The 25,376-nt window shown below is 45.4% G+C and overlaps 1 protein-coding gene across 1 annotated transcript in view; it reads right to left on the bottom strand.

The window, feature by feature from the left end:
- Efhb (EF-hand domain family member B) overlaps positions 1-25,376 on the bottom strand; it is a 71,510-nt gene that overhangs the window by 27,387 nt on the left and 18,747 nt on the right. Inside the window, exons 3-6 of the mRNA XM_045135660.1 lie at positions 24,547-24,690; positions 18,392-18,572; positions 11,173-11,283; positions 3,996-4,125 (exon numbers count right to left, since the gene is read on the bottom strand). Coding sequence (XP_044991595.1) covers positions 3,996-4,125; positions 11,173-11,283; positions 18,392-18,572; positions 24,547-24,690 — 566 coding nt within the window. The remainder of the gene's footprint in view (positions 1-3,995; positions 4,126-11,172; positions 11,284-18,391; positions 18,573-24,546; positions 24,691-25,376) is intronic.

Raw genomic sequence — 25,376 nt, 5'->3', positions numbered from 1 at the left:
AGACGCAAGCATGCAATGTTGCACTTGTGCGCATTATCTGGCCTTCTACTGCAGTGGCTGAAGACCCTGGCTCGCCTATTCTCTCTCTCTCTCTCTCTCTCTCTCTCTCTCTCTCTCTCTCTCTCTCTCTTACATAAATTAAAAATAAATAAATAGGGGCTGGAGAGATGGCTTAGCGTTTAAGCGCTTGCCTGTGAAGCCTAAGGACCCCGGTTCGAGGCTCGGTTCCCCAGGTCCCACGTTAGCCAGATGCACAAGGGGGCGCACGCGTCTGGAGTTTGTTTGCAGAGGCTGGAAGCCCTGACGCACCCATTCTCTCTCTCTCCCTCCATGTCTTTCTCTCTGTCTGTCACTCTCAAATAAATAAATAAATAAAAATTTAAAAATAAAAATAAATAAATAAAAAGTATTTCCTGTACTATTGAAACAGGGCTGAATTAACGTCTGGAGAAGAGTGACACCTTGTGGAGAAACAGAAAAACTAGAAAGTAATTCATCTCATTTGCTGAGATGTGTAGAAAAAGTAAAGTCTGATAAAACAGTGGCAGTTTAAGGACCAAAATGTAGATAAGCTGGACATGGTGGTGCACACCTTAAATCCCAGCACTTGGGAGGCAGAGGTAGGAGTATCACCGACTTCAAGGCCACCCTGAGACTCCATAGTGAATTCCAGGTCAGCCTGGGCTAGAGTAAGACCCTAGGTCAAAACAGAAACAACAACAACAACAAAAAAAAAAATGTATATAAATAGGAGTTGCAGGATGGATTGACTGAGCAGTGGTTAAGGCACTTAGCACCTGCCTGTTTAAGGACCAGAGTTCAACTCTCCAGTACCCACATAAAGCCAGATACACACAGTGGCACACACATCTGGAGTTCCTTTGCGGTGGCTGGAGATCCTGGCATGCCCATATTCATTCCCCCACCCCTCTTTGAGGTAGGGTCTCACTCTAGCTCAGGCTGACCTGGAATTCACTGTATACTTTCAAGGTGGCCTTGAATTCACAGCAATCCTCCTACCTCTGCCTCCCAAATGCTGGGATTAAAGGCGTGTGCCACCATGCCAGAGCTAATAATAATATTTTTAAAAAATGAAAAACAGAGCTGGGCTGCAAAGGTGGCTCTGTGGTTAAGGCACTGGTGCACCCATTCTCTCTTCTTTTTGCCCCCCCACCAGCTTGCAAATAAATAAATAAATAAAAACTTTAAAAAGAGTTGACAGTGAAAATCATCTATAAGGACTGGAGGAGAAGCTCCACTGGTAGAAAGAGAGCTTACTAGCACTCAGGAATCACTGGGTTCACTCCCCTACACCACATAAACCAGGATCGGGGAGCGTGCCTGTTAATCCCAGCACTTGGGAGATAGAGACAGGAGTATCAGGAGATGAAGCCATCCTCTGTTATAAAAGTTCAAGGCCACTCTCGACCACATAACAAGTTCCAAGCCAACCAGTCTCTGCTACAAAGAAAGATCCAGTCTCAAATATTAAAAGAAAAAATTAGGGCTGAAGAGATGGCTTAGTGGTTAAGACACTTGCCTGAGAAGCCTAAGGATCCAGGTTCAACTCCCCAACGCCCACATAAGCCAGATGCACAAGATGGCACACGCATCTGGAGTTCACTTCCAGTGAATGGAGGCCCTTGCATGCCCAATCATTCCCTCTCTCTCTCTCTCCCTCAAATAAATAAAAAGAAAAAAAAATAAAATAGCCAGGTGTGGTAGCTCATGCCTTTAATCCCACCGCTGGGGAGGCCGAGAAAGGAAGATCATCACTGTGAGTTCAAGGCCAGCCTGAGACTACATAGTGAATTCTAGGTCAGCCTGGACTAGAGCAAGACCTTACCTCAAAAAAAAATTTTTTGTTGTTGTTTATTTTTATTTATTTATTTATTTGAGAGCAACAGAGAGAGAGACAGACAGACAGACAGACAGACAGCAAGAGAGAGAATGGGCGTGCCAGGGCTTCCAGCCACTGCAAACGAACTCCAGATGTGTGTGCCCCCTTGTGCATCTGGCTAACATGGGTCCTGGGGAGTCGAGCCTCGAACCAGGGTCCTTAGGCTTCACAGGCAAGTGCTTAACTGCTAAGCCATCTCTCCAGCCCCCCCAAAAAAATTTTTAATTAAAAAAAAGGTTAGGCATTTTAGTCCCAGAGCCCAGGAGGCAGAGGTATAAGGGTCACTGTGAATTTGAGGACACCCTGGGGCCACAGAGTGAGTTCTAGGTCAGCTTGGCCTAGAGTAAGGCTCTGCCTAGAAAAATCCAAATGCCACAAAAAAATAAAATTACAATTAAATGTAGAGGGGATAAAAGAGTATAACCTGATATAATACATATAACAAAACATATATATGTATATCTAATGGGGGTTGTGGATTAGTAGTCAAAGAGACACTGGTCTGCAAAACCGACACCCGAGTAAAGAGGAGAACAGAAAGTGGCTCATGCATCCAGAGGTCACTGGCAGTAGCAAGAGACTTTGAAGCACAGACAGAGAGAGAGAGAAATAAATAAAAGTTAAAACAAAATTAAATTCAAAAACCCAAAAGCAAAGTCAGACGTAGCGGTTCACATCTTTAAGCATTTTTTAATTTACTTGAAAGCAGAGAGAAAGAATGAATGGACACACCAGGGGCTCCAGCCACTGCAAACGAACTCCAGATGCTCACGCCAGTTTGTGAATCTGGCTTTACGTGTATACTGGGGAATTGAACCCGAGTTCATGGGCATTGCAGGCAAGCACCTTAACTGCTGAACCATCTCTCCAACCCCGTGGTGCACGTCTTTAATCCCAACTCTGGGGAGGCTGAGGTAGAAGGATTGCTGTACGTTCAAGACCAGAGTGAGTTCGAGGCGAACCTGAGTTAGAGTAAGACCCTGTTTCAAAAAGCAAACAAAAATTTTAATTTCAAAGAGGATTGGAAAAAATAAAAAAGGTTTGGGAACTGGAGAGATGGCTTAGTGGTTAAGGCGCTTGCCTACAAAACCTAAGGACCCAGGTTCAATTCCCCAGTACCTACATAAGCCAGGCCACTTCTCTCTCATATAAATAAATAAATTTTTTAAAAGGGTTGGGCCAGGTGTGGTGGCACACGCCTTTAATCCCAGCACTCAGGAGGCAGAGGTAAGAGGATCACCCTAAATTCTAGGCCAGCCTGAGACTACACAGTGAATTCCAGGTCAGACTGGGCTAGAGTGAGACCCTGCCTTGAAAACGAAAAAAAAAGGTATGCAGAGCGTGGTGGCACACATCTTTAATACCAGCACTCAGGAGGCAGAGGTAGGAAGATCGCCGTGAGTTCGAGGCCACCCTGAGACTCCATAGTGAATTCCAGGTCAGCCTGAGCTAGAGTGAGACCCTACCTCGAAAAAAAAATGTTTGGAAAGGGCTCAGCAGTTAAAGTCACTTGCTTGCAAAGCCTGATGATAACAATTCAATTCCACAGTACTCACATAATGCCAGATGCACAAAGTGGTGCATGTATCTGGAAGTTTTTTTTTTGTAGTGGCAAGAAACCCTGGTGTACCCAGACTCACTAATAAATTAAACTTTAAAAAAAAAAGAAGAAAGAAGAGTTGGATAGATGGCTCAGTGGTTAAATGTACTTGCTTATCAAGACTGCAGCCCAAGTTCAATTCCATAGTACCCATGGAAAACCAGATGTGCAAAGAAATGCATGGTTTTGGGGTTAATTTGCAGCAGTACACCCATTCTCTCTCTCCCTCCTCCCCCACCCCTCTCTTTGCAAATAAATAAAATATCTGCAAGGATTTTTTTTTTTTTTTTTTTTTGGTTTTTCTAGGTAGGGCCTCACTGTAGCTCAGGCTGACATGGAATTCACTACATAGTCTCAGGGTGGCCTCGAACTCACGGCAATCCTTCTACCTCTGCCTCCCCAGTGCTGGGATTAAAGGTTGGAAGAATTTTTTCCAAGTCTAATAACTAACAAGTGGAACTATCCTGTGCCTGAACAAGGGATCAGCACACTTACATCTGGAGTTCATGGAGCCAATATAAGCTTCTTGCCATGGTCCGTCCATCATTAAAATGTGGCGTTGGGGCTCCATACAAGTTAAACCTATGGAAACTTGATGGGTTATATTTTCGGTTCTTTGCTTCTCCTGTGAGGGTAGAGCAGAGGAGGAAGACTTAAGCAATGCAATCTTATCTTGCCCAAGGCACACTATGTTCTCAGTGACATTGACCCAGAGTGGGACAGAAGAAAACTGTCTGTCACAGGGAATAGGAGGAAAAAGATGATGGCATCAAGATACAAGAGAGAGCCGGGCGTGGTGGCGCACGCCTTTAATCCCAGCACTCGGGTGGCAGAGGTAGGAGGATCGCCGTGAGTTCAAGGCCACCCTGAGATGACAGAGTTAATTCCAGGTCAGCCTGGACCAGAGTGAGACCCTACCTCAAAAAAAAAAAAAAAAAGATACAAGAGAGACTGATTGAGAAGGGGAAGGGACATGACAGAGGGTGGATCTGTGAAGGGGAAAGTGGGGGGGAATTACCATGGTTTATTATCTATAATTATGGAAGTTGTCAAGAAAAAAAGTTAACAACAAAAAAAAAGAAACAAGAACCCTGTCAGAGGGATTACACAGACCACTCTGCAGATGATAAGCGCATCCCCCGCATGAGCTGGGAGACTGGTGGGAAACTCCACACAAGAGCCTCTTGTTCCTTAATGATCAGAGAGTTATGCCTGTCATCCAGCACTCAGGAAGCTGAGACGGGAGCCCAGCCCCAGGCACACAGTGAGTTCCAAGCTTGCCTGGACTGTGTAGTGAAACCATGTCTCAAGAAGTCAAAAACAAGGGGGGGGCTGGAGAGGCGGCTTAGTGGTTAAGGCACTTGCCTGCAAAGCCTAGGGACCCAAGTTTGATTCTCTAGGACCCACGTAAGCCAGATTCACAGAGTGGGGCAGGTGTCTGGAGTTCATTTGCAGTGGCTGAGGCCCCGGTGTGCCCATTCTTTCTCTCTCTCTCTCTCTCTCTCTCTCTCTCTCTCTCTTCTCTCTCTCTCTCTCTCTCCCCCTCCCTCTCTCTGTCTCATAAATAAATAATTTTTAAATTTTTATTTATTTGTTTGAGAAAGAGAAAGAGGCAGAAAAAGAAAGACACAACACAGAGAGGGAGAGAGAAAGGCTCTCAGCCACTACAAACAAACTCCAGACACATGCGTTACCTTGTACATCTGGCTTACATAGGTCCTGGGGAACTGAACCAGGGTCTTTTGGCTTTACTGGCACATGCCTTAACCACTAAGCAATCTCTCCAGCCCAAATAAATTTAAAAAGAAACAAGAAAAATGCCGGGTGTGGTGGCACATACCGTTAATTCCAGTATTCGGAGGCAGAGGTGGGAGGATTGCCATGAGTTCAAGGCCAGCCTGAGACTATATAGTGAATTCTAGGTCAGCCTGGGTTAGAGAGTAAGACGCGACCTTAAAAAAACATAAGGGCTGAAGAGATGCCTCAGCTGTTGAAGATGCCTGATTGCAGAGCCCTCTGGCCAGGGTTCGATTCCCCAGTACTCACACAGTGTCAGATGCACAAGTAGAGCATGTGTCTGAAGTCCACTGGCGGGGTGAGAGGCCCTGTGTGTTCATATTCACACATGTTCTCTGTGTGTGTGTCTCATTATTTATTGGAGAGAGCTAAAGGAGCAGATATATATCCAAAGAACAGTTGTGCCACTGCAAACAAGCTTTAGACAAATGCACCACCTTGTACATCTGGCTTACATGGGTTCTGGGGAATTGAACCTGGGTGCTTAGGCTTCGCAGATAAGCATCTTAACCACTAAGCCATCTCTCCATCTCAATAAAAATATTGTTAAAAGCCCCAAACTATCATCCTTACAAGAAAAATAAAAACAGATTTTGAATTAGGCATGGTGGCACATGCTTTAAATCCTAGATCTCAGAAGGCTGAGGTGGGAGTCAGAGGCTATCCTGCAGTACAGAGGAAGTTCCAAGACATCCTGGGCTACTGTGAGAACAAAACTCCCCTCCCCAAAGTAGACTTTCATGCTGGGATTTCAGCTCAGTGGCTGGATGCTTGCCCAGCATTTGTAAGACCTGGATTCAGTCCCTGGCATTGTGGGACTGCGGTGGATATTAGGAACTGGGGATATAGCTCAATGGTAGAGTTTGTCTAGAATACACAGGCCCTGGGTTCAAGTCCCAGCATTGCAAAAGAAAAATAGACTCTGTGACTTTCTGTAAAAATCACAAATGAACCCAGGAGTGGTGGCTCATGCCTGTAATCACAGCATTGGGGAGGTCTAGGCTAGAGGATCAGGAGCTCAAGGCCAATTTGGTCTACAGAGTGAGATCCTGTCATTAAAAACAAACAACAACAACAAAAAAGTCTCCAGGCTTGGTGGCCAAATAACACAGACCCAGTGAATTCTAGATCAATTATTGCAGCCCTGAAATAGTTCTGTAAGCCACCGGGTATGATGGCACACACGTTTAATCTCAGCACTCAGGAGGCAGAGATAGGAGTATCACTGAGTTGGAGGCCATCCCGAGACCACAGAGTGAATTCCAGGTCAGCCTGGGCTACAGTGAGACCCTACCTCAGAAAAGTAAATGAAGGTAATTTCAGCCCTGCTATTGTCCACTAGAGAAAATTTTTAAAATATTTTTATTTCTTTTCAAGGAGAGCCAGAGAGAGAGAGGATGGGCGTCCAGGGCATCTTGCCACTGCAAACACATGTGCACCTCTTTGTGCATCTGGCTTTATGTGGGTGGTGGGAAGTCAAACCAGACTTTGTAAGCAAGTGCCTTTAATGGCTGAGCGATCTCCCCAGCCCATATTTAAAAATATTTTATTTATTATTTACAAGGAGAGGAGGTGGGTAGAATGGGCACACGAGGGCCTCCAGCCACTGCCAATGAACTCCAGAGGCATGGGCCACTTTGTGCACCTGAGTTTACATAAAGTACTAGGGAATTGAACTCAGGTCATTGGGCTTTGCAGGCAAGTGCCTTAATTGCTGAGCCATCTCTTCAGCCCTATTTTTTTTTTTTCTAATCTACACTAATTTCCTTCAGACTGTTAAATGTTTAGAAGATTAACTGGGTGTGGTGCATGCCTATAATCCAGTCTTGGGAGGTTGAGAGCAGCTTTGCCCTGTGTTTGAGGCAAGCATAGTGAGTTCCAGGCCATACTAAGAACCTGTCTCAACAAGAAAGGAAAGGGCTACAGAGATGGCTTAGTGGCACTTGCCTTCAAAGTCTAAGGACCTAGGTTCAATTCCCCAGTACCCACATAAAGCCAGATACACAAAGTAGCACATGCATCTGGAGTTCTTTTGCAGTGGCTAAGGGCCCCGGTGCACCCATTCCCCACCTCCCACCCCATCTCTCTGTCTCTCTCTCTGCTTGCAAATTAATAAATGAAATTTAAAAGATGGGCTGGAGAAATGGTTTAGCAGCCAAGACACTTGCCTATTAAAGCCTCTATGAAGCCTGAGAACCCAGGTTCTATTCCCCAGGGCCCACATAAGACAGATGCACAGGGTGGCTCATGCATCAGGAGCTTGCATTTGCTGGAGGCCCTCTGTATCTCTCTCTCTCTGTCTTCCTCCCTCTCTCTCTCTAAATAAAATACATGAATAAAAACTATAAAAGAAAAGAGGGGGCTGGAGAGATGGCTCAATCATTAAAGGCATTTGCTTGCAAAGCCCGCCAGTCCGGGTTTGATTCCCCAGTATCCATGTTAAGCAGACGCACAAAGCAGCACATGCACTGGACTTCCTCTGCAGTAGCAAGAGATGCTGGCATGCTCACACTTACTTTCTTTTTTGTTTTCTGTCTCTCTTTCTCAAAGAAATAGATAAAATATTTTTAAGAACGAGCTGGGCGTGGTGACAGGTATCTTTAGTCCCAGCACTTGGGAAGCCTCCATGGTAGGAGGATCATTGTGAGTTCAAGGCCAGCCTGGAAGTACAGAGTGAGTTCCATCCAGATCAGCCTGGGCCAGAGTAAGACACTACCTCAGTGTGGGGGGGAGCCCACAAAATGATTATAGGTTATATACAAACAAATCACATATTCATTGTCTTTTTTTTTTTTTTTTTGAGATAGAGTCTCAATAACTCAGGCTGGTCTTAAACTCATGGCAATCCTCCTGCCTCAGTATCCTGAGCATGAATATTACAAGCAGGAGTCATTAGTCCCACTTTCAACTAATCACTTTCACAAGCCAGAGCCAAAAGGAGGGAGGAGGACTAGGGAAGCAGAAGCTGAGAGATAGGGAAGGAGTCAAGGGCATGAGAAAAATGGAGCGTCATGCAAGCCTGCCAGAACACAGTGGCAGTGTGACCGGGAGGTGGGGATGGTCTCGGGCCTGGGAACATGTGAAGTGGTGCACAAGCCAGGAGAGAGCAGTAGCGATGAAAGGAGAGAGAGAAAGACTCCACATGGGGCTTTTTCCAGACCTGTGTCAGGGCCCCGTTCTCATTTCTCTATTCTATTCTATTCTTTCTACTTTCTGTTCTATTCATGTGTGTGTGTGTGTGTGTGTGTGTGTGTGTATCAGAGAGAGAGTGAGAGAATGGGCACACCAAGGCCTCCAGTCAGTGCAAACAAACTCCAGATGCATGTGCCACCATGTGCATCTGGCTTACATGGGTCCTGGGGGATCTAACCTTAGACTTCCCAGGCAAATTCTTTAACCACTAACCAATCTCTCTGGCCCCTATTCCTCTTTTGTCTGTTTGTTTGTTTATTTTTTCAAGGTAGGGTTTCACTCTAGTTCAGGATGACCTGGAATTCACTATGTAGTCTCAGGGTAGCCTGGAACACTGGGGGATCCTCCTACCTCTGCCTCCTGAGTGCTGGGATTAAAGGCATGCGCCACCACGCCTGGCTATTTTTGTTTTGATTTTATTTTAGTTTTGTTTATTTATTTATTTATTTGAGAGACAGAGAGGTAGGTGTGAGAGACAGACAGAGAGAGAGAGAGAGAGAGAGAGAGTGGGCACGCCAGGATCTCCAGCCACTGCAAACAAGCTCCAGATGCATGTCCCACTTTCTGCATCTGGCTTACATAGGTCCTAGGGAATCAAACCACGGTCCTTTGGCTTTGCAGACAAATGCCTTAACCCACTAAGCCATTTCTCCAGCCACCCCCATTTTTTTAATATTTATTTATTTATTTATTTATGAGAGAAAGAGGCAGATAGCCATTGCAAATAAACTCTAGACGCATATGTCACCTTGTGCATCTGGCTTTACATGGGTACTGGGGAATCAACCCTAAGTACTTAGGCTTTACAGGCAATCATCTTAACCACTGAGCCATCTCTCCAGTTCTCATTTCTCTATTCTATCAAGACCAGCATCAACGTTGTCTTCAATTCTGGTGTATTTTACAGAGCTATAAAATTCAATTTCTTTTATTTATGCTATGGAATAATTCTAGTAGGGCTGGAGAGATGGCTTAGAGGATAAGACACTACCTTGCAAATGGTGTGGGTTCAATTTTCCAGTACCCATGTAAAGCCATGTGTACAAAGTGGTGCATGCATCTGGAGTTTGTTTGCAGCAGCAGGAAGCCCTAGCATGACTATTCTCTCTTGTCCCTCTCTCTCTCTTTCTCTCTCTCTCTCTCTCCTTGAAAATAAATAAATAAAGATATTTAAAATAAAAAGAATAATTTGGGGCTGGGGAAGTGGCTTAGCAGTTAAGGCATTTGCCTGCAAAGCCTAAGGACCCTGGTTCCATTCCCCAGGACCCATGTAAGCTAGATGCACAAGGTGGCATATGCATCTGGATTTCAGTTGCAATGGCTAAAGGCCCTGGTGTGCCCACTCTCTCTTTCTCTCTGTCTGCCTCTACTTCTCTCTCTCTCTCTCTCTTTGTCAAATATATATATTTTTTTAAAAGGAATAATATGATTAGCATGATGCCATTAGACATATTTCTACATTTTTTTGAGGTGGGGTCTCAATCTAGCCCAGGTTGACCTGGAATTCACTACATAGTCCCAGGCTGGCCTTGAACTCACAGCAATCATCCTACCTCTGCCTCCCAAGTATTGGGATTAAAGGTGTGTGAGTATGCCACCATAGTAAGTTTATATGGTTTATTTGTTCACTTGTTTGTTTTTCTAGGTAGGGTCTCACTCTAGCCCAAGCTGACCTGGAATTTGCTATGTAGGACCAGGGTGGCCTTGAATTCATAGCGATCCTCCAACCTCTGCATCCCAAGTGCAGGAGTTAAAGGTGTGCGCCACCACTCCCAGCAAATATTTTTATTGATTTGCAAGCAGAGAGAAAGACAGAATGAGAGTGGGCACACCAGGACCTAAGGCCACTGCAAACAAACTCCAGACACATGCACCACTTTGTGCATGTGACTTTACATTGCAACTGGGAAATCAAAGCCAAGCCATCAGGCTTTGCAAGCCAGCGAGCTATCTCCCCCGCCCTCTACATTTCTCTTCTTGTTTGATCACAGCCTCGCTATGCAGCTAGGATGACCTTGAACTTGAAATCCTTCTGCTTCAGCTTCCCAAGTGCTGACTTCATAGTCACGGGTCACTTTGCCTGGATATTTCCATCTTATTTCTTTTAAACAACTTGATTTTATTTATTTGTGAGCAGAAGATTGACAGAGAAAGAGATAGGGAGAGCCAGGCATGGTGACACACACCTTTAATTCCAGCAGTGGGAAGACAGGAGCAGGAGGATCACCACAAGTTCGAGGCCACCCTGAGACTCCGTAGTGAATTCCAGGTCAGCCTGGGCTAGGGGTGAGAGCCTACCTTGAAAGAACAAGAAGAGAGAAAGGGAGGGAGAGTGTGCCAGGCCCTCTAGCCACTGCAAATGAACTCTAGATACATGTGCCACTTTGTACATTTGGTTTGAGTGGATACTGGGGAATCAAACCCAGCCCATCAGGCTTTGCCAGCTGGTGCCTTTAACCCCTGAGCCATCCTTAGCCCCATATTTCTATATTGTAGACCTTAAAGGCATAAGTAAATGCATGCAGAGAGCCCCAGGTTCATGTCATTGAAGAAATTAGCATTTATTGATCACCTAGTATTACAGTCAGGCATCTAGCATTATAAACATGAATTCCTGTCCTTCCCTTGACAGATCTGTCCCACTTTACATCGGAGGAGACGCTTTACATCGGAGGGGACGTACCTGCAGAATAGTCGTTGTGAGTAATGACGTACAAATCGTGCCCTGCCTTGTCTTCTTCACACACTTCCGCAAAGGATTTTGCTGGATTCACGATGTCTCTAGCAGAGAATTCTGAAGGAAGAATCAATGAAATCAGTAATTCGTTTTGTTTTGTATTTTTCTTTTTTTTTAATTTTTTTGTTTATTATTTATTTATTTGAGAGTGACAGAGAAAGAGGGAGAGAGAGAATGGGTGCTCCAGGGCCTCCAGCCACTGCAAACGAACTCCAGACGCGTGCGCCCCCTTGTGCATCTGGCTAACGTGGGACCTGGGGAACCGAGCCTCGAACCGGGGTCCTTAGGCTTCACAGGCAAGCGCTTAACCACTAAGCCATCTCTCCAGCCCTTGTTTTGTATTTTTCAAGGCATGGCTAACCTGAGATTCACTATGCTGTCTCAGGCTGACCTTGAACTCACAGCAATCCTCCTACCTCTGCCTTCCTAGTACTGGGACTAAAGGTGTGTGCCACCATGACCAGCTGTATTTTTATTTACTTATGTTAAGAACAGAGTAAGAGGGCTGAAGAGATGGCTTAGCAGTTAAAGCGCTTCCCTCTAAAGCCTGAGGAGCCACGTTCCACCCACCCGGTCCCTCATAGGCCGAAGCCACAATGTGACGCCAGTGCGCAAGGCCACACATGCACACAAAGTGGCGCACAGATCTGGGGTTCCCTTGCAGTGGCTGGGGGCCCTGGCACGCCAGCTCTCCCTCTCTTTCCTACCCCCTTCTTTCCCTCTCATTAAAAAAAGGGGGCAGGGTGCAATAGTGACAAGTCTGTTATGGAAAACCCAACCACCCTCTAATTGGACTGGAGGTCTGCTCCATGGGAGGGAATACATCCCTGATACTGAAAACCTACAACGGGATAGTCATGAGTCCTAGGGGTGTAACGTCTGCTGCTGTCTGACTAAATGTATATACTATGCTTATCAAACTGCCCAGTAAGCACTTCTCTTAATGTTCATAGCCTTATATTAATGCTACTCTCACTTTTTGTAAAGAATCTTCTCTTTTCAGATGGCAGTGACCTTGGGATGACTCAGAAGGTATCATGGTGCTGGAAAAATGTGACCGGAGTGCTCAGTACCGCAATATCTCTATCACACCTTCCAAGGCTCAGGGTCTATTGCAGAAAAGGTGGTGGAAAGAATGTAACAGCCAAAGGAAGGGTAGGACTCCTTACAAAGTGCTCCCCCGACACAAAATGGCCTGGATATCCATGACCTCACAGTGTCTGGCACTACCTACACAGACCATCATAATAGGAGGAAAAGATCATGACATCAAAATAAAAGAGAGACTAATTGAGAGGGGGAGGGGATATGATGGAGAGTGGAGTTTCAAAGGGAAAAGTGGGGGGGGGAGGGAATTACCATGGGATATTGTTTACAATCATAGAAGTTGTCAATAATAAATAAATAAATAAAAGGGGGCAGTATATTGGGCTTGCCTCTAAAAAGAAAATGCAGAGTAAAAGAGACAGAGTGGGCTGGAGAGATGGCTTAGCGGTTAAGCGGTTGCCTGTGAAGCCTAAGGACCCCGGTTCGAGGCTCGGTTCCCCAGGTCCCACATTAGCCAGATGCACAAGGGGGCGCACGCATCTGGAGTTCGTATGCAGAGGCTGGAAGCCCTGGCGTGCCCATTCTCTCTCTCCCTCTTATCTATCTTTCTCTCTGAGTCTGTCACTCTCAAATAAATAAATAAAATTAAAAAAAAAGAGAGAGAGAGAGTATGGGCATGCAAGGGCCTCCTGCCGCTGCAAACAAACTCCAGACACGTGCACCACTTTGTACATCTGGCTTTACCTGGGTTCTGGAGAATTGACTCCCACTCATTAGGCTTTGATAGCAAGCACCTTAATGGCTGAGCCATCTCCCTAGCCCTAGATCATTTTGATCTTAGTTTATTCGCATGTCTTAGGGCCATACAGGCAAATCTGAATTGCAAGTTGGAAATGCTGGCGCACTGTGGGATGTGACATGCTGCTGAAGTGCATATGCTGAGAGATGAGAGAAAATCCCTGAACCAGAAGAAATTCTTTTAACTGCAGGCTTCTAATTCTGTATAAAATGGATCTTGGGGACTGGAAAGATGGCTCAGCAATTAAAGCACTTGCCTGCAAAGCCTAATGACCTGGGTTCAACTCCCCAGTACCCTTAAAGCCAGACCCACAAAATGGCCCACGCTCTGGAGTTCAGGCTCCTGAGCTTCCTACCCCAGCCTCTGGAGGGCTGGTATTCTAGGCATGCGCCACATCATAGCCTGGATGTGCCAACTCTCCCACAGGTTCATGGGTAATGTGCCCTCTCCCACAGGCTCATGGGTAATGTACCACCACTCCCACAGGTTCATGAGTAATGTGCCACCTCTCCCACAGGCTCATGGATAATGTGCCACCTGTCCCACAGGCTCATGGGTAATTGCCACCTCTCCCAAAGGATCACAGGTAGTGTGCCACCTCTCCCACAGGCTCATGGTCTTCAACATTTGGTTCCCCCTCAAATGACACTGTTGGTTGGTCAATTTTTTTTTAATATTTTATTTATTTGCAAGCAGAGAGACAGAAAGAAGAGAGACAGTGTATGGGTGTGCCAGGTACTTCAGCCTCTGCAAATGAACTACAGATGCTTGCACCACCTTCTGTGTCTGGTTTACCTTGGTACCGGGGAACCAAACTCAGGTCATTAGACTTTGCAGGGAAGCACCCTAACCACTGAGCCCCAGCTTCTGTTGGTCATTTTTTGTCACAGTGGCCAAACAGTAACTAACCCATCACCATGCACAGTTTACCTAATAATTAGTACTTTATTTGTGAGTGTGAGGTGCAAGGGTTAGTCTCATGTAGCCCAGACTTGCCTCAGATTCACTGTGTAGTCAAAGATGACCTTGACCTCCTGATCCTTCTGCCTCTCCCTCTTGAGTGCTGGTATCACAGGCTTGCCTACCTTCAGTTTAGCCAGCGTCATGGCACACACCTTTAATCCCAGCACTCAAGAGGCTGAGGTACCAGGATCGCTGTGAGTTCAAGGCCAGCCTGGTCTAGAGAGAGACCCTACTTTGAAAAAACAAAATAGAAGATGGGCTAGCTGGAAAGAAGAGGGTGTTCACTGGATAGGAGATGAAAACCCGGGAAGAAAGGGTGATGGTGAGAGGGGATGAACAGGGCACACTGTGTATGGAGGTTGGCAATAAAAATGAAAGCATAGGGGTTGGAGAGATGGGTCAGCAGTTAAGGCGCTTGCCTGCAAAGCCTAATGACCTGGGCGTGATTCCCCAGTACCCCCATAAAGCCAGTTGCACAGGGGCTCACGCGTCTGGAGTTTGTTTGCAGCAGCTGGAGGCCCTGGTGCACCTGTCTTCTCTGTCTGTCTTCTATTTCTCTCTGCTTGCAAATAAATTTTTAAAATTTTTTTTTTAGAAAAGAGGGCTGGAGAAATGGCTTATGGGTTAAGGCACTTGTCTGCAAAGCCAAAAGACCCAGGTTCAATTCCCCAGGACCCATGTAAGCCAGCTGCACAAGGAGGCACATGCATAAAGCTCATTTGCAGTGGCTGGAGGCCCTGGCACACCCATTCTCTCTCTTTCCCACTCTTTCTCTCTCTCCCACTCTTTCTATCTCTGTCTGTCTCTCTCAAATAAATAAAGAAAACTAAAAACTTTTTAAAAAAAACAGAAAATAAAGAGGGCTAGAGAGATTGCTTAGCAGTTAAGGCACTTGCCTGTGAAGCTTAAGGACCCAGGTTTGATTCTCCAGTACCAACATAAGCCAGATGCACAAAGTGGTGCATACATCTAGAATTCATTTGCAGTGGCTGGAGGCTTTAGTGTGCCCATTTTCTCTCTGTGTCTCTCTTTCTCTCTCTCCCTCCCTCCCTCTCTTACTCTCCCTCTCTTTCTCTCAAATAAATATTTTAAAAGAAAGAAAGAAAGAAAGAAAGAAAGAAAGAAAGAAAGAAAGAAAGAAAGGAAGGAAGGAAGGAAGGAAGGAAGGAAGGAAGGAAGGAAGGAAGGAAGGAAGGAAAAAGGAGGGAGGGAGGAAGGGAAGGGAAGGGAAGGGAGGGAGAGAGGAGAAGGAAGGTGTGTTTGGGACAGAGGATATGGCTCAGTGCTTGCAAGCCTACGAGCCAGAGGTTCGATTCCCCAGCTCCCATATAAAGCCAATCTCAAAGTGGTAAATGCATCTGTAATCCCAACACATGGGTGGCATTGGGATGCACAGCCAAGAGGATCTGGGAGCTCAAAGGCCAGATAGACTGGCACACACAAAGGAGGTAAAAATTGCATTAGCCGGGCGTGGTGGTGCATGCCCTTAATCCTGACACTCGGGAGGCAGAGGTAGGAGGATCGCCAAGAGTTTGGGGCCACCCTGAGACTACATACTGAATTCCTGGTCAGCCTGAGCTAGAGTGAGACTCTACGTCAAAAAAAACCAGAGAAGAAAGAAAAATTGTATTAAAAGTTGACCTTGTTAGAAGAGGACAAACACCCCACCGGCCCCAAGTTCCTCCTCAGACCTCCCCATGCGCTGCGGCACCGTGCGCCGCACAGACACGCGCTTGTAGATAACTTCTCGCTGCTGGGACAAAACGCCGGACCAAAAACAGTTGATCAAAGGAAAGTTTTTACTCTTGGCTTACAGTCTGGAGGAGAAGCTTCATGACGGCAGGGCAAGCGTGGCATGAGCAGAGGCTGGACGCCACCTCTGTGTACCTCAGCTGCTGGAAAACAGCAGCAGGAAAGTGAGCTGAACTCGCCGAGGAGGAGCTGACTATCACGCTCCTAACTAAGCGCACCCCCGACAACACACCTCCCCCAGCAAGGCTTCACATCCCAAATTGCCAACAGCTGGGGGCCAAGCATTCAAAATACATGAGTTTAGGAGGGGACATCTGATTGAAACACACACATTCATCATACACATGCAATTAAAAGCATTTTTACAAAAAGATGTGCTGGGGGCTGGAGAGATGGCTTAGTGGTTAAGTGCTTGCCTGTGAAGTCTGAGGACCCCAGTTCAAGGCTCAAAATACCAGGACCCACATAAGCCAGATGAACAAGGTGGCACATGCATCTGGAGTTTGTTTGCAGTGGCAGGGGCCCTGGTGCACTCATCCTCAATCTCTCTCCCTCTCTCTCTCTCTCCTGGCAAATGAATAAATAAAATATTCAATTAAAAAAGATGTGAGGTCTGGGCGTGGTGGTGAACACCTTTAATTCCAGCACTTGGGAGGCAGAGGTAGGTGGATCGCCATGAGTTCGAGGCCACCCTGAGACCGCCTAGTGAATTCCAGGTCAACCTGGCCTAGAGTGAGACCCTACCTCGAACAACAACAACAAAAAGATGTGGGGCTAGAGAGATGGCTTAGCAGTTAAGGCATTTGCCTGTGAAGCCTAAGGACCCAGGTTCTATTCCCCAGTACCCATGTAAGCCAGATGCACAGGGTGGTGCATGCATGCAGAGTTTGTTAGCAGTGGCTAGAGGCCCTAGTACGCTCGCTCATGCTTCCCCCCACTCTCTCTCTCCCTGTCTCTGTATCTCTCTCAAATAACTGAATAAATAAAATATTTTTTAAAAAAGGGGCTGGCAAGATTGTTCAGTGGTTAAGGGACTTGTCTGTAAAGCCAAAGGACCCAGGTTCAATTCCCCAGGACCCACATAAGCCAGATAGATGCACAAGGTGCCACATGTGTCTGGAGTTCATTTGCAGCAGCTAAAGGCCCTAGAGCACCCATTCTCTATTTCTCTCTCTATCCCCTCTCAGATAAATAAATTTAAATATTTTAAATAATTTTAAAAAATAATAAAAGATGTGCTCTAATCCCCTCAAAATCAGAACAACAGTTGACTGCATTCTCTGCCCTGTCTTTTGTTAATATGCAGATATGCAAGGGCGTTGGTTTGACCCCCAGCAACCAAGGAAAACACAGGCACATACACCCCCCCACCCGTGCGCGCACGTGTGCGCGCGCGCGCACACACACACACACACACACACACACACACACACATCCAGGAGCCCATAGCCTTTCCCCACTGTTCCCATTGTTTTTCTAAGTCTCTCTGTTACTTCCTGATATCTGTTACTTCCTCTTCACACAGACACTCAAAGGATTTTAGGCTCAGAAAGTAACCATCTCGGGCCAGAGAAATTGTTCAGTGGCCGGGCATGGTGGCACATACCTTTAATCCTAGCACTCGGGAGGCAGAGGTAGGAGGATCATTGTGAGTTCAAGGTCACCCTAAGAATGCAGAGTGAATTCCAGGTCAGCCTGGGCTAGAGTGAGACCCTACCTGGAAACCCCCAACCCCCCAAAAAAGAAATGTCTCAGTAGTTAAGGCACTTGCGTGAAAAGCCTAATGACCCAGGTTTGATTCCCCAATACCCATTTAAAGCCAGATACCCATATAAAACACAAAGTGGCACATGCAACTGCAGTTTGTTTGCAGCAGCTGGAGGCCCTGGCATGCCCATTCTCTCTGAATCTCTCTCTTCTTTCTCTTCCTCTCTCTCTCTTGCTGCTTGCAAATAAATAAAAATATTTTTTTAAGAAAAAAAGAAAGAAACCCTCTTGCTTTATTCTTTTTTTTTTTTTCCTGAGGTGGGGCCCTGCAGTGCATCTGGCTTTGCTTGAGTACTAAGGAATCAAACTCTGGCTGACAGGCTTTGGAAGCAAGTGCCTTAACCATTGAGCCATCTTCCAAGTCCCTACATTTCATTCTTGTTGGTTTGTTTTAAGGTAGGGTCTAGCTCTAGCCCAGGCTGACCTGGAATTCACACTGTAGTTCCAAGCTGACCTCAAGCACTCAGTAATCCTCCTACCTCTACCTCTCAAGTGCTAGTACTGAAATTAAAAGTGTGAACAGGGCTGAAGAGATGGCTTAGCGGTTAAGCGCTTGCCTGTGAAGCCTAAGGACCCCGGTTCAAGGCTCGGTTCCCCAGGTCCCACATTAGCCAAATGCACAAGGGGGCGCATGCGTCTGGAGTTCGTTTGCAGAGGCTGGAAGCCCTGGCGCGCCCATTCTCTCTCTCTCCCTCTATCTGTCTTTCTCTCTGTCTGTCGCTCTCAAATAAATAAATAAAATTTAAAAGTGTGAACAATCATTTATGCCACCACAAAACCCACATTAGTGACAACTTTCATCCAGTTCCCACCTCTTCCCACCTGCACCTTCACTACCTCTGATAATCCGGCTCCCAAATGTCCTGTTGAGTACGTCCAGTCCTTTGGGTAATCCTGGTGTCTGATCATGAGATTTTCCTAGGGGTGCTCGCTGATTGCTAGCATATAAGGATTCTTTTTTGTCTTTAAGTTTCTGTTGAAATGCAGTAATAGGCTGTGGGTTTATCAATGTGTTTGCCTAAAGAAACGACATAGTGCACAGATGCATCAAAATAAGCAATAGATGTGTATATGTATATGTATATATATATATATATATGTATACACACACATATGTGTATGTGTATATATATACATATATATATACACATATCCATATATATATATACACATATACATACACACACACACACATACACACAAACACAAACATATCTGAAACCTAAAACCCTAACCAATACCTAGGAAGAGTAGAAAATGTAGAAAAAATGTTTTGGATCCAGGCATGGTGGCACACGCCTTTATCCCAGCACTTGGGAGGCAGAGGTAGGAGAATCATTGTGAGTTCGAGGCCACCCTGAGACTACAGGATGAGCTCCAGGTCAGCCTGGGTTACAGCAAAACTCTATCTCAAAAAACAAAAAACCTTTAAAACACTGTTTTGGTGCTGGGGAGATGGCTCAGCAGTTGAAGACAAGTGCAAAGCCTGCTGGCCTGAGGTCAACTCCTCAGTCCCCACATCAAGCCAGGTGCACAACGTGGTGCTGCATCTGGATTTAGTCTGTAGTGGCAAGAGGCCCTGACACCCGTATGTTCTCTCTCTCCCCCTCTCCCTCATCACAAATACCTACACAATAATATTTTTAGGAAAAGAAAAACTGTTTCTTTTCTTTTTTTGAATATTTTTTATTTTTATTTATTTGATAGAGAAAGGGGGAGAGAGAGAGATAACGGGTGTGCCAGGGCTTCCAGACACTGCAAATGAAACTCAGACACTTGTGCCACCTTGTGCAGCTGGCTTACCTGGGTCCTGGGGAATTGAACCTGGGTCCTTTGGCTTTGCAGGCAAGTGCTTTAACCACTAAGCCATCTCTCTAGCCCTCTTTTCTTTTTTATTTATTTATTTGAGAGAAACAGACATAGAAAGAGGCAAAGAGAGAGAGAGAATGGGCACACCAGGACCTTCAGCCACTGCCAACAAACTCCAGACGCATGCACCACCCTGTGCATCTGACTTAGGTGGGTTCTGGGGAATTGAGCCTTTGAACCCAGGTCCTTAGGCTTCACAGGCAAGCACTTGACCACTAAGCCATCTCTCCAGCCCAGAAAAATGTTTCTTCATCATCATTCTCTTTGCTCATCTTCCAATAAACTAAGAACTGAAACCACAAAGCTACCTGAACAAGAATATTGATCCAGGCCTGATGGTGCATGCCTGCAATCCCAGCTAATGGAGAGGGAGCACTGAAGCAGGAGGATCATAACTTCAAGGCCTGTCTGGGCTACAGAGAGAGTTCAAGGCCAGGCTGAGTAACTTAGTAAGATCCACCCTGCCTCAAATAAAATGTTGAAAAAAGAACCAGGCTGGGCATGGTGGTGCATGCCTTTAATCCCAGCACTCTGGAAGCAGAGGGAGAAGGATCGCCATCAGTTTGAGGCCACCCTGAGACTACATAGTGAATTCCAGGTCGGCCTGGGCTAGAGTGAAACCCTACCTCAAAAAAAAGAAAAGGCTGGTGGGATGGCTTAGCGATTAAGGCACTTGCCTGCAAAGCCAAAGAACCCAGGTTCAGGAGATAAACACAGAGAAAACTCAACTCCTACCAAATCAAAGAGATCCAGACACACAGAAGCCTCCAAGACCTCATCACTGAAATAGACCTAAAATGAGCCCAACATGGCTCAGGGAAATTCACAGAAGAGGTGGCAGAAAGATACAGCCATAAGTTGGGTCATTATGCACAGAGACTTTACCTCTCCCCCATAAGGATGGTCAACCCCACAATCTTCGTGGGGGGGATGACAGGGAGAAAGCTAATGATGGTACCATCATGGCTGTATACACACTATGTACATAACTAATAAAAATAAAAATAAAAGATTGAGGGGCCATGGGCCACAGCTCATCAGAGAGGTAAAGGGGCTAGGAGGCTTTCTCTCCATACTGCCTTTGTGAGGACTCCTCTTTCCCACGTGGATGAATGCATGATGCTCATTGGTGGCCTTGTTGATGAGCTGGTCTCCCTGCTTCTTTCTTTTTTCTCTGAAATCCACCGACAAGCCGAGCCGGACACTGGCCCCTGCCTGTGCCACCGGATCGTGGTTTCACATGCACATCCTCTAGACTGTAAAAGCAATCCTAAATGACCTGCCTGGTTATGGTGCTGTGAAAAATGTGATAAATAAATAAGGCATGGGGGTGTGGTGGTTTGACTGTTAAATAAAAGAAAACAGGTTCAATTCCCCAGGACCCACATTAGCCAGATGCACAAGGGGGCACACGCATCTGGAGTTCATTTGCAGTGACTGGAGGCCCTGGCGCACCTATTCTTTCTCTCTCCCTCTTTCTCTGCCAAATAAATAAATAAAATATTATTTAAAAAGATAGCCGGGTGTGGTGGCACATACCTTTAATCCCAGCATTTGGGAGGCAGAGGTAGGAGGATCAGCATGAGTTCAAGGCCACCCTAAGACTACATAGTGAATTCCTGGTCAGCCAGGACTAGAGTGTGACCCTACCTCAAAAAAAAAAAAAATAAAGATAAAGGTTTGGGGATATAGTTCAGTGGCTGTGCACTTGCCTAGTATGTCTGAAGCCCTGAATTCTCTCCCAACTACCAATTTTTTTTAAATAATAATAAAGTATCAAAGGACTTTCAATGAGACTAAGAGGTTTATGGAAGGAAAATGCCAGGTTACTGACTGAAATACTCACAAAAACTGGGAATGACACAAGGACCAAGTGGTTTCCAGAAGATTTCTCCAAATACATACATCAGACCAAGTGTGACACAGGACCATAATTCAAGCACTTGAGAGGCTGAAGCAGGAGGATTTCCATGAGTATAAGGTCGACCTGTGCTACAAAATGAGTTTCATGCCAATCTGCACTACAGAGTGAAAATGGGGAAAGAAAAAACATAGATGAGCCGGGCATGGTGGCACACGCCTTTAATCCCAGCACTTGGGAGGCAGAGGTAGGAGGATCGCCGTGAGTTCAAGGCCACCCTGAGAATACATAGTGAATTCCAGGTCAGCCTGGCTTAGAGTAAAACCCTACCTCAAAAAACAACAACAACAACAACAAATACACATGGAAGATGATAGATAGCTAATAGATGCCAGATGGGATAGGGATAAACAGCTGATGGAGGGAGAGAGGCTACAGACGTGCACAGATGGTGAGTGGCAAATGGCGCTGTGGTGCCCACCCGTAATTCTAACTCGTGGGAACAGAAGCTGGGAGGCAAGGCAGGAGGACTAGGAGTTCAAGGTCATCCTCAGCTACATAAAGTTTAAGGCCTGCCTGAACTACAAGAAACCCTATCTCAACAATAAACAATCAAGGACTGGAGAGTTGGCATAGTGGTTAAGGCACTTGCCTGCAAAGCCAAAGGACCTAGGTTCGATTCCCCGAGATACACGTAAGTCAGATGCATAAGGTGGCACATACATCTGGAGTTCATTTGCGACAGCTGAAGGGCCTGGTATGCTCATTCCCATAGTCTCTCTCCTTCCCTCCTTCTCTCTCTCTCAGTCTCCTCACAGATAAATAAAAATATTTTAAGGGGGTGGAGAGATGGCTCAGCAATTAAAGCAATTAAAGGCATAAGCCTGACAGCCAAGGATCAATTCCCCAGTGCCCACAAAAAAATACAGATGCACAAAGTGGCACATGTGTCTGGAGTTCCTTTGCAGTGGCAAAGGGCTCTGGCATACCCATTCTTTCTCCCTCTCCCTCCAAAGAAGTAAATAAAATATTTATTTAATATTTTAAACATTTTGAGAGAGATAGAGACTGGGCGTGGGTGTACCGGGGTCTCCCGACACTGCAGGCATGCTCCTGATCACACTAGGCATCTGGTTTTACACTGGTACTGAGGAACCAAACCTGGGGCCGTAAGGCTTTGCAAGAAAGCACCTGTAACTGCTGAGCCCTCTCTCCAGCTACAATAAAAATATTTTTTAAATAATAATAAATTAAAACAATCATCCAGGCATAGTGGCACACACCTTTAATGCCAGCACTTGGGAGGCTGAGGTAGGAGGATCACCATGAGTTTGAGTCCAGCCTGAGACTACAGAGTGAATTCCAGGTCAGCCTGGGCTAGAATGAGACACTACTTTGAAAAAACAAAACTTAAAAAGCAGTAAACAATCAACACATGAGCTAGCTGTGGCCCACGCCTTTAATCCCAGCACTTGGGAGACTGTGGCAGGAGTAGGGTCACTATACGTTCCAGATCAAAGACAAAGAAAGATGGTTGGTTGGTCGATCAATCAATCAATCAATTGGGGGCTGTGGGTAAACTTGAATGGTACAGTGGCCAGCATGTACACAGCACTGGGGTCCTTCTCCAACACCACCAAAAATGCATCATAGATTACGATAGATGCGTAGACAGGTAGATGGATGGAGGGATGGATAGATTGATAGATTGATTGATTGACTGATTGATTGATAGGTAGATGATACATAGATAGATAGATAGATAGATAGACAGATAATACGTGATAGATAGATACATAGATAGATATAGGTGATAGATAGATAGATAGATCAACAGACAGACAGATATAGGTGATAGATAGATAGATAGATAGATAGATAGATAGATAGATAGATAGATAGATAGATAGACAGACAGACGATAGATGGATAGGAGATAGCTGGAGATGATCTTCTGAATATAGACTACCCACGCAGTCAGTATCAGATCCATTCTGACTCCATGCCTACTCAGCATCTATAGACACCTTCTACAGGGCCTCCAGGCAAGGGAGGCCAACCTGCCCTTTGCATTCCCTATCAAGGCAGACAGCACTTCTCTTTACCGGGGGAAAAGTAGAACAAAGCTTTCCTCTTCTAATCTGAGTAGAGAATAAATGGTGTGCAGTTTGGACCATTAATTCATTCAAGCTTTGGCTAGTGCTTGCATTGTCTCATTGCTCCAGATTAATGCTGGTTTGTTTTGTTTTGTTTTGTTTTTGAGGCAAGCCCAACAGACTGCCTTTTTATTTTGTGTGAAGATTTGTTTATTTAAGACAAAAAGTGAGTTCACAGTGATGTTTTTAATATACATGTGATATCTACATCTTGTGTCTTTGGTTTTGTTGTTGTTTTTTTTTTTTGAGGTAGTCTTGCTCTAGCCCAGGGTGACCTGGAATTCACTATGTAGTTTCAGGGTCAGACTGCCTTTTCTATGTGAGAATGAGAGTGAGAGAGAGAGAGAGAACTGGTGTGCCAGGGCCTCCACCCACTGCAATAAAACTCCAGAGGCATGTGCCCCCTGTGCCCATGTGCTTGCCTGCTTGCATTACTGTGTGTCTGGCTTACATGGAACCTGGCGAGTTGAACATGAGTCCTTCACAGGCAAGCAATTTAACCACTAAGCCATCTCTCCAGCCCAGATTAATTCTTTTTGATATTTTATTTATTTATTTGCAAGCCGGGGCGGGGATGGGGAGAATAGACACTCCAGGACCTCTAGCCTCTCAATGAACTCCAGACACATTCACCTCTTTGTGCATCTGGCTTTACGTGAGTACTAGGGAATTGAACCCAGGTCATTAGGCTTTGCAGGCAAGCATCTTAACCACTGAGCCATCTCTCCAGCCCTAGATTAATGCTTTTAAGAGAGGACAGGGTGAGAAAAGGGTGGGAGGAAGTGGACAGGAGATTGATATGGATGAATTGAAGAGATTCAAATGTTCAGGATCACCTTGATAAAATAAAAAAAAAATTAGTAAGGAAAGAAAGAAAGAGGGCTGGTGAGATGGCTTAGCAGTTAAGACATTTGCCTGCAAAGCAAAAGGACCCAGGTTCAATTCTCCAGGTCCACGTAAACCAGATGCACATGGTGGAGCATGCATTTGGAGTTCGTTTCCAGTGGCTAGGGGTCCCAGTGCACCCATTCTCTCTCTCTCTAATAAATTTTAAAAAAAAAATCTCAATTTAAAAAAAGGAAAAAAAAAGAAGAAAGAGAAGTTACCGGTATTGAAATTTTAGATGGTATCCCATGTGTCAAGTAGGGTGCAATTTGAGGATCACTGGCTCTCCCATAAAACACTCTTTCAGCCCCAGGAGGTGGATATCTAAAGTTGTAATACTTTTTTGCCTCAGGTGGAGTAATCAGCTGCAAAGAGAAAAGAAAACAGAACTGTGGAGCAGGACTTTTAAAAATCAACAGAAGCAGGCGTGGTGGCACACACCTTTAATCCCAGTACTCAGGAGTTTGAGGCCACCTTGAGACTGCATAGTGAATTCCAGGTCAGCCTGTGCAAGAGTGAGACCCTACCTCAAAATACTAAGATAGATAGATACATACATACATACATACAAACATACATACATACATACATACATACATATATACATATACATACATACACATTTACATATATCAACAGACCCTAGCTCACACATTCATTTCATGAGTATAGTCAGGGCAAGGGGCTTACACACCCACACAATGAACTGTCCCCTAGCATTTGTTTATAGGTACAAATAAAGCATTTTAAAAGTTACAGTTTAGCCAGGTATGGCAAGGTACACCTTTAATCCCAGCACTTGGGAGACAGAGGTAGGAGAATCACTGTGAGTTTGAAGCCAGCCTGACACTACATAGTGAATTCCAGGTCAGACTAAGATAGAGTGAGACCCTACCTTGAAAAAAATGTTTGAAGCTCGATGTGGTGGCTCATGCCTATGATCCCAGCACCCATGAGGTAGGAGAACCACCAAGTATTCAAGGCCAGCCAGGGATACCGAGTGATTTCCAAGTCAGCCTGAGCTAGAGTGAGACCCTATTTCAAAAAAAAA

The sequence above is a fragment of the Jaculus jaculus genome, chromosome 16 (assembly GCF_020740685.1).
Source record: "Jaculus jaculus isolate mJacJac1 chromosome 16, mJacJac1.mat.Y.cur, whole genome shotgun sequence".
NCBI lineage: Eukaryota > Metazoa > Chordata > Mammalia > Rodentia > Dipodidae > Jaculus > Jaculus jaculus.
This window is presented reverse-complemented; position numbering and strand designations above follow the sequence as displayed.